Source organism: Aristolochia californica, unplaced genomic scaffold (assembly GCF_029961685.1).
Source record: "Aristolochia californica isolate CCGP_79_NKW_82.1479 unplaced genomic scaffold, dmAriCali1.0.hap1 SCAF_5, whole genome shotgun sequence".
NCBI classification, from domain to species: domain Eukaryota; kingdom Viridiplantae; phylum Streptophyta; class Magnoliopsida; order Piperales; family Aristolochiaceae; genus Aristolochia; species Aristolochia californica.
In genome coordinates, this window is record NW_027182214.1 from 41,251,673 (window position 1) to 41,261,091 (window position 9,419).

A 9,419-nucleotide genomic window follows, 5' to 3' on the forward strand; every position below is an offset into this window, starting at 1 on the left:
ACACTGAGGGATGGTCGGTTGTCTGCTTCCTAAAAGGTTTTCTCCGGTTTTCTTGCGAGGTACACATTTAAAATTTTCAATTTCTTACTTTCAATATTAAAAACAAATATTTTGTCCTTTTCCTCATCAATCATTTGGCAAAAGATATATCGAATTTTACCCTCAAAATATAATTACTATGATATATATATATACGAGGAGTGATCTAATATAAAAACAATTTGGTGCGAAACATACAAAATGGTTATCTTAGTCGTCCGATTATGATCAACAATTATCTCAATAGTCTGATCAACGGTTATCTAAGCTATTTTGCACCAAATAGCTTTTTGTATTAAATCAACCGTGATATATATATTTACTTACGTGTACCTAATTTTTATTTAAATATTAAGTTTAAATTATATAACTTAAAATTATTTTATTTTTATTTATTATCCCATGCACTAATATTAATTTTTTATTTAATCTAATTTAAGAATAAAATTAAAAAAAATGAATTATTAAAGATTTACTTAAAGCAGACGACATTCTTGTAAATAAATTAACCTTTTTCATAAGAAATAAAATTTTGGGTTCAGCCAAGATTGATTGAAGATTTTCGACTCCTTTCTAAGTTTCTAGACAAAATTTGGGAAAGAATTATTTTTAAACTATTTTTAGTCTTAACATAAGCAATATTCAAATTTTATGTCATATAACATCAAAGTTAATTTAAACTTTGATGTAAAAATAAATAAATGAAGGGTTCCCATTATTATTAAGAAATCAAATAAGACGATTCTTCAACTTATAGTTTGAGGAGAAATAAGATGATAAAAAACACATTAATGGGAGAAATCATAAAAAAAAAAAAAAAAAAAAAGTGTTTTTTCATTTGTTGGCAAGACTAATTTTTATTTGAGCCAAAGGACCCATTACCGAAATTCTACGAGTAGTTTTATAGTTAAAATGAAAAGGTTAAAAAAGTGTAGAACTGAATCATAACAGTGAAGGAAAAGAGCATCCAATGACTGTAAAATATCTAAAAATGGAAGAATGAACGAGTTAACACATAAGGGGGAGATAGAGGAAACTAAAGAGGGAGGGAAGAAAAGAAAAAACCGAAAGCATCTTTGGAGTTTGGCTTTTACTATCTCTTTGTTTAGAGGGTATGGTTGATTTGGAAAGAGTAGTGTAACCAGAATAATAATCTCATACCAAATCCAAGGGTATTTTCTATGTTTGGAAAGAGTGAAAAGCTGCTTGTTTCGTTGGCTTCGCCGCTTTTCGAAGGTAGAGAAAAAGTAGCACGCCGGCGTTGGCAAAATGGGAGAGGAGAAAAGAGAAGGTCAGAGTGGCGGCGACCGGAGCCGTCCGGTGAAGCCGTCGATTCCTCCGTATATGAAAGCCATCTCCGGGTCTCTAGGCGGCGTCGTCGAGGCATGTTGCCTTCAGCCCATTGACGTGATCAAGACCCGGCTGCAGCTAGACAGAAGCGGCACCTATAAGGGTATTCTTCACTGTGGGACAACCGTGACACGCACGGAGGGCGTGCGGGCGCTTTGGAAGGGCCTCACCCCCTTTGCCACCCATCTCACTCTCAAGTATACACTCAGGATGGGATCCAATGCCGTTTTCCAGTCGGCCTTCAAAGATCCCAAGACTGGGACTATTAGCAATCGAGGCCGCATGGCTGCCGGCTTCGGTGCTGGTGTCCTCGAGGCCCTCGTCATCGTCACACCCTTTGAGGTATGTATCTGTTCATGATTATTTTTCGTATTGCAGAAGCTTCGTTTTTTTTATTTTTGGAGTTCGTGGCTTTGCATGAACATATAGAAGTTGCTTGTTTGTGGGAATTTCATGTGCTGCTTAACCTGAGAAAATCTTACAGGGCGAAGCCTGCATGTCTACTTTATGAAATTATGCTTCCCTCTTTCGTTGATGATTCTTTCAAATATTTCACTACTAGGAGCACTGCTTGTGTTCATTTATTAAGTTGTGAAATCCGGGTGTACACGGTTCAATTCCTTCGAATTTCTTTGAGAAAATCATCTGGTCACAATGAAGTATTTTGGTGGCCAAATTTCAAGTTGCAAATATCCTTGTTGCCGTTGTTCAATATACCACCTTTGTCAACTGCGTGCTCTTGCTCTCCGTTATATGGCTGTGGTGGACATCTTCATGGGTTCCCATCGAACTACAATTGGTTGAATTTATAGTCGCTTAAAACGTAAGATATTATAAACTGCCTAAACTGCAAAGAAAGGTATCACTGTCTCATGTGAAACAGAGTCTCGTATCCTTGAACTAAAGTTTCCTTCCAACTATGAGCACCTTGTATCATGTTTGCTTTTTGGGAGTATAACACAGATTATACTTTTGCGGATGTAAAAATAAGATTACTTTTTTCAAATGCATATTTTGTTATTTGAACTATGGGTTTCCATGATTTGATCCATTTGATCTGAAGGAAGAAGGATTTGATGGTTCCACATTTATACGTTTTTTTGTTTTTTTTACATAAAGTACAAGGATTCACTATTGTGAAATTTCAGTTCTATTTATGACTGTGGTCCTATACCTTAAACTGCATTACTGAAGGACTATTACTTAGTAATTTGTTATTAAATTGACCAACAAATGTCCAAGAGATTTCTTCAACAGGAAGCCAGTTCTACAGTTTTGCTCTATCCTCAATCATGCATTATAATTTCTGCCTTTAAAGATTAAGAAGCAACTGCTATTTTAAACCTTCTTAGAAAGAGAAACAACATTGTAACAATCAATAGGGGATGACTGTCTGATCAATTGGCAAAAGCAGTAACGTTATATTATCCTGGTTCTATTTTTTACTCCTTTTGTGCGTTTCTGAAGACAATGCATCAGAAAATTATCCTGCAAATGACCTTCACATAAAGCATTTCTATTCTGATTTTACGAAATGTAGAAATTGATTTCCCTTTTTAAAATTATGACTGCTGTGAATGCCTTCCCAAAGCGTTTTGAAAAGAACAAAGTAAAAACAAGACTGGTTTAGGGTATGGAAGCAAATGTGTAAGCTCAGATCATTTTTTGATGGTGGTTTCACCATTCATGTGAGAAAAGGCGACTTTAGAGTGGGAGAAAGAAACCTTGTATCTACTTTTCCAGATGTTTTCAGATTAGCTAGGGACTCCAATATTTTAGTAACAAATTCTTGCAAAACAAAATCATATTGCTGCTCTCTCTTGGCAATTTCCAAATCCACTAAAAATTTCTCATTTTCTTTGGTATGCAACAAGTAGTAAGAGTTTACTCTTTTATCAGTTAAGAAAAAGGGCATGTATGATTGAAGATCAAAGCTGCAAATTGTGTGGAAATGAGCTCGAGAGTATTGATTATTTACTTTTTTCTGCTCATTTTCTTGTCAAATTTGGAATGCTTTCACATTAAATTCGGTCTCCATCTATATTTTTCCTCTTCTTCTCTGCAATGATTGAGCAATCATCTGTTATTACTTGGGGAAAGATAGGAAAAGATTTTTTGGAAGCTCTCAATGCTGCAATTTCTCAGAATCTTTGGAAAGAGCACATAAATGAACCTTTAAAAACAACCAAAAATCAATTGGTAGTGTCATCGAGACGATCATTTATTGTAATTTGTTTTGGCCAGCAAATTTCATTAGACATCTCATCTGCCTGGCTCCCTCATTTGCAATAATTAGAAAAGAGGAATCACTTTCTGATCTCATCCAATTTCCACCCTCAGATCTTGGTCCCCTCCTGCCCTTGGTTCTCTTAAACTAAACTTTGATAGAAGCTCTCAATAATCCCAAGTTGGCTGGAGGAGGTGGTAGCATTCAAGAGTTGTAGGTGATATCCTTCTTGTGTTTTTCTGCTCCGTTTAGTTTATGTGATTCCACAGTGACAGAATTAAGAACCCTTCTTCAGGATCTAACGCCTTATTCAGCTAATTTTGGTGCCACTTATAATAGAGGGAGATTCTTCGGTTGTAATTAGTTGGGCTTCAGGAGAGAAAATCCCTCCAGGGAGAGTTTTAATGTACTTTGATGAAATTTTTTGTCTCCATCTCATTGTCTATCTATTGCTGTCGCAGTCCAAGAAGTGCTAATATGTTGGCAGATTCTATGGCAAGAGAGGGTGCTTTGGGCAATATCTTGTAGTTAACAATAACATTCCCTCTGATTTGTTTTAGGTTTTTTTTTGTCTGTTTACCTTTCGGTGTTGGTTTCTTTTCTTTTCTGTTTTTTTATGTGATTTCTCCTTTCTTAAAGCTTCCTTAATGAAATCTCTTTCCTTATTGTTATGCAAACTCTGACACATTTTTGGATTTTATATCAGGCTATTCCGCATAGAAAAACTCCCCTTGTGACCTTTTTGCATCAGATCCATAAATTTGAGCAAGTCTTCACATAATGTTATGTCATCGCTCTGGTTCATAGGAGCAAATTTGTATGGAACCACAGGAGGTTGTATGTGGTTCACCATTAAGCTTGTTTAGCAGGTAAGGGAATGCTGCCATAATTTTGAAGCCTAGGGGTGCTTGCAATATCCTTTTAACCCCTTACCTTTGTGAACAAACAAGTGAGGAAACTCTGGTTTAGTCAGTGGAAAATTGAATAAGGAAAGAATGTCTCTTGTTTTCTCTCTGAAAAAAAGGCCTTTGTGGGAAAGCAACAGGTTTTAATTTGACTCAACATGTAATTTTTTCCTCTGTTAGTAGGCTTGACAATTATGTATGGTTTTTATCGTAACTTGGACATGGTGATCTCAAATTAAATATCAAATATTAGAACTACAAGACAAGTTAAATGTTAAGCTAGTAATATATATATTGGATGCCCAGATCAAGCAGTAAGATCTTCTAAAGATCGTAAGGGTACAAAATTTCAGCTAATCGACTGATACAGATTTGCTCATGGTATAGACCTTCTTCTGCTGATTGTGTTATTTTTGGAACCTTTAAGAAAAAAAGGAGAATACCATTTAAAATTTAAGAGGGGATAGAATTGTTAAATGTCATGTAAGGGCATTTTAGTCGTTTTATATTGTCTGTGTATGTCTGTAAGAGTGCTGTCAAGTTTAGATTGTCGGGATAAGATTGTAGTTCAAGTTACATTTTATTTGGACGTGTAGTTAGAGAATTATTGAGGTTTGTCTCTTGGGTGGTAATTGTGTTATTAGACAACAAGCCACTTAAGTGAATAAAAAAAGAGGGGTTGTGCAAAGCCCCCAATGAGTGCCTTCTCAACGAGCTCTTCCATTGTCTCTTCTCTTTTTCTTTCTTCTGCTCTCTCCCTTATTCTCCTATATTCTATCTTTTTTCATGTTACTAAAATCTGTGATGTGTATGTAACGAATGCAGGTTGTGAAGATCCGATTGCAACAACAAAAAGGTTTAAGCCCTGAGCTTTTGAAGTATAAGGGCCCCATTCATTGTGCACGCACTATCATCCGCGAAGAAGGGCTTCGTGGACTCTGGGCAGGGGCAGCCCCAACTGTGATGCGCAATGGAACAAATCAAGCTGCTATGTTTACAGCTAAGAATGCATTTGACACCATCTTATGGAAGAAACATGAAGGAGATGGGAAAGTCCTCCAGCCATGGCAATCCATGATATCAGGGTTCCTTGCGGGGACTGCTGGTCCTGTGTGTACAGGCCCGTTTGATGTTGTGAAGACGAGGCTTATGGCTCAGAATCGATCGGGAGGTGAGATCAAATACAAGGGCATGCTTCATGCCATTAGAACGATATTTGCTGAAGAGGGTTTACTTGCATTGTGGAAAGGTTTGCTCCCTAGGCTCATGCGAATTCCTCCTGGTCAGGCTATCATGTGGGCTGTGGCTGATCAAGTCACTGGTCTATATGAAAAACGGTACTTACATAGTGCCCACATTTAGGCTCAAAATACCTTGATTATGCAAGCACATGATATCCAATTCTTTGCTTTTACTGCACTTGAATGTGACGAAGTAAAAATTGCAGCCAGGGAATCCCTACTACCTTGCAGGCTTCTTGTTACCTGTTTGCTGGGTAGTTCTTGGCTGAGGATGTCGATTAGTGTGATTTTTTGCGGAGAAACGAATTTATGGTTTATAAAATGGAGTGGTGTCAGAGTATTGGCTGATAATATGGTGAAGTAGGAGCAAAGATCAACCGTGAAGATTACTACTGCAGATGCAGGAGTGGCCCAAATTTTCAGTCTTCAAAGTCCGAAATTTTTTGTTTAGCTGTGAGCATGTTCGTGTTGTTGTAGATTCTGAGCAGGAAAACTCGTTGGGTTAATCAGAGATGAACATTATCTCTTCGCTTGTCATATTTCTGAGTGATCAGAGCATTTCTTTTAAATCTGTTCCATCTGACATCGATCATAGATGACATTTTTGTTTACAAGATTTACACTAAGAGCTTATGCAGAAAAACGCAGAAATTCGTTCTGCAACGCCTGTTGCATACACAACGAACCATTTGTCGTGGTTATATTTCAATCTTCCGACTGAAACTCGAGTTCTGTAAGTTCTAACATTGGTTCTTTCACAATTACGCACTCCCTCCGAACTAAAGTTGATCCCTCTCTCTCTGTTCCATTATTGATTGCAAAAAACGTTCTAGGTTCATCTCCCCTCGCTGCCGACTGTAAAACTCTGGTTCATTTCTATCCTCTGCCCGACATGCACCAGCTATGTTTGATATTTTGATGCTACATCTCTATCTTTACTCTCTTGACAAATGGTTTACGCTTTCCTGGAAATAAAAGGTGACAGAGGAGAAGAAGACGCTAGTTAGGCTCACGTACATGCCCCTAGTCAAACTTCCCTCCAACTCCGATTTATTTGTATGGTTTCAGTTTCCAGAAAGAGAGAATCAAAAAGCATAGCTGTGATCTGCCGAGTTCCAATTCAGTAAGCGTTCAGTTACCGTCATGATCAACTACAGCAGATATTTCTGAATTCAATGTATATCAATCACTATTTATAGAAGGGTGAGCAGGTTCAATCGACTCTTTTCTTGATTTGTCAATCCGCTTTGATTATGGGGAGTTGGGATTTTGATCATTCGTCAACTGTTAGCCGTGTGTCTACGATATGGAATATTAATTGAGGTTGAAAAATTCTGGTAAACAGAAATGGATAAGTCTATCCAAAACCAAAAAGACAAATCGGAAACACTGTTTTTGGCGTGTGGAATTTCTCAGTTAAGTTTCCGTGGCCACTCGACTAGTGGAATGTGACTCTCTCTTCAGTTATCCATCTTCTTCTTCTTCTTCTTCTTCCTTTATTGTTCCGTTTTTTTAATTCAATTTGAGTTCTGTGTGGATGTCTTTATTTCTCGCATCGTCGCGTTATAATTATTTTATGGGAAATAATAAAGAAACGAGTAGAGAGGAGTTTGCATGTCAGGAAACTCGTCCGGTGTCAACTCGGCCGATTCGTTTTTGAGGTCAGAGAAAGAAATGACACGAGTTTTGGAGGCAGGAATTAGGTTTAGATCTTTTTCTTGAACAACATGTTCCGAAGTTGATGGACTATTAAATGGGGTTTTGAGGGTTTGGTAGCCCGCGTGTCGCCCTATAATTGTAGACTCGAACGATCTACTAAACCGAATCGACGGTCAGGATCTGAATAATTAGGATAAGGACAAAATAGAAATTTTGGATCTTTCTATCTTAAAATCTCATACAAGTTACAAGCCTTCACGTCAGTTCCTTGTTAAAAGGCAAAAAGGACCAACCTGAGCTCGGAGCTCCACCACGACGTCACTTGAAACCGTTTCTCAGATAATTTCATTTTCACATCTTTACAGATAACGAAATCCTACTATATAAATAGCTCGCATGAGTCGCATTTGTTCTCATTCCCCACCTCTTTTTTTTTTTTTGTCCATTCTCAAGTCTAGAATGGAAACGAGAGAAGCTCGTTGGACTAGAGGCGCCTGTATTGGAAGTGGCTCCTTCGGTACGGTGAACGTGGCGGTGAACAGGTCCAACCGCCGGGTCTTCGCGGTCAAGTCTGTGAATGTGGGTCTATCTGTTGCTTCGGCGGTGGAGGCGCTGGAGAATGAGATCGAGATAGTGAGAAGCTTGGATTCTCCTTATGTGGTGAGGTATCTCGGCGATGATCGGACTGAGGAGGCGCCGGGGGTCGTGTATCGGAATTTGCATTTGGAGTATATGAGTCGTGGGACCCTTGCTGACGTTGCAGCTAGAGGGGAGCTGGAGGAGCGGGTGATTCGATCCTACACCCGATCGGTGCTCTGTGCTTTGGAGTATCTGCACGCTCGGGGGGTGGTTCACTGCGATGTGAAAGGAAGGAATGTGCTTGTGGGTCACTCTGGCGCGAAGCTGGCGGATTTTGGGTCAGCGAGGAGGGCCTCCGCTGGTGGCGTTGGAGACGGGTGGCTGCTGGGGACGCCGCTTTGGATGGCGCCGGAGATCGTGCGTGGGGAGACGCCGGAGCCGGCCGCGGATGTTTGGTCTCTGGGTTGCACTTTGATTGAGATGGCAACCGGGAAAGCTCCGTGGTCGGAGTGGGGCGATTGCGCGGCGTTGAACGCCACGGAGGCCATGTGTCGTATTGGTTTTCTCGAACAATCACCGAAACTTCCGTCCCAATTATCGGCGACCGGGTTGGATTTCTTGGAGAAATGCCTGAAAAGGGTAGCCGGCGAGCGGTGGACTTGCGAGCAGTTGTTGCAGCATCCGTTTGTAAAAAGTGCCGACCCAATCGAGCAGTCCCCGAGAAGCGTACTCGACGGAATTGAACCTGAATTCCTCAATGACGAAGATGGAGACAGCGATCCCGGTTATTCAGCTAGCAACTCCAGCCATCATAATTCGTTAATTACCGCTAGAGATAGAATAGTCCAATTGGCATGTAAAGGAAAATTTGACTGGGAGAGTGAAGGGTGGGAGGTTGTGAGGGGTCCACCACAGAGTTCGGGGAGTGAGCAGGTAGATGGAGGAAATGATAGAAGAGGAGAAGACGAAGAGATGAGACTGGAATATTCTTGTAGTTATAGCAGTAATGGAGGTGAAGGCGATTGCTGCGAATGTGGAGATGTCACTTATGCAGGTGGATTGCCATGTGGAGATTGTTGCTCTTACTGTTATTGTTTTTTTTGCAGTCATGGAGCTGGCTTCTGTGGTCAGCATGGGTGGGGGAGAGAGGATTTAGTTTGGTTTATTAAGTTTTTCATCATTTTATTGATTACTCGTTTTGCAGTACTCAGAAAATTCGGGTCCGTTAAAAACATCTACATGGCAGCTGACGCCCATACGGGAAACGGTTTTTATTTCAAAAGGGGTGGCCTTGAGTCTTCGAATCTCTCACGTAAAGCTTTGCCGGCTGCGGGAAAATTGAAATAGAATAATATCCAAGCGACATATGATACGGAACTCACTATGTTAATGAGTAATAGCTACTGGCTCCAGAGGCGC

At 39.7% G+C, this 9,419-nt stretch overlaps 2 protein-coding genes across 2 annotated transcripts; both read left to right on the forward strand.

The window, feature by feature from the left end:
* The first annotated feature begins 1,198 nt into the window (after window positions 1-1,198).
* LOC137965945 (mitochondrial succinate-fumarate transporter 1-like) lies at window positions 1,199-6,345 on the forward strand. The gene is made up of 2 exons (XM_068812350.1): window positions 1,199-1,731; window positions 5,347-6,345. Exons 1-2 carry the CDS (start codon window positions 1,309-1,311, stop codon window positions 5,881-5,883), a joined length of 960 nt encoding a protein of 319 aa, XP_068668451.1. The 5' UTR covers window positions 1,199-1,308; the 3' UTR covers window positions 5,884-6,345.
* A 1,535-nt stretch (window positions 6,346-7,880) lies between these two features.
* On the forward strand, window positions 7,881-9,156 carry LOC137965336 (mitogen-activated protein kinase kinase kinase 17-like). Its single transcript, XM_068811645.1, has 2 exons — window positions 7,881-9,054; window positions 9,107-9,156. Exons 1-2 carry the CDS (start codon window positions 7,881-7,883, stop codon window positions 9,154-9,156), a joined length of 1,224 nt encoding a protein of 407 aa, XP_068667746.1.
* Window positions 9,157-9,419: the final 263 nt, after the last annotated feature.

Bases quoted from the DNA above. Each gene is read 5' to 3' on its own strand.
- LOC137965336 (XM_068811645.1), top strand. From the start codon at position 7,881: ATGGAAACGAGAGAAGCTCGTTGGACTAGAGGCGCCTGTATTGGAAGT. The intron at 9,055-9,106 runs GTGGATTGCCAT...TTTTTTTTGCAG, and splicing joins TGGAGATGTCACTTATGCAG to TCATGGAGCTGGCTTCTGTG.
- LOC137965945 (XM_068812350.1), top strand. From the start codon at position 1,309: ATGGGAGAGGAGAAAAGAGAAGGTCAGAGTGGCGGCGACCGGAGCCGT. The intron at 1,732-5,346 runs GTATGTATCTGT...TAACGAATGCAG, and splicing joins TCATCGTCACACCCTTTGAG to GTTGTGAAGATCCGATTGCA.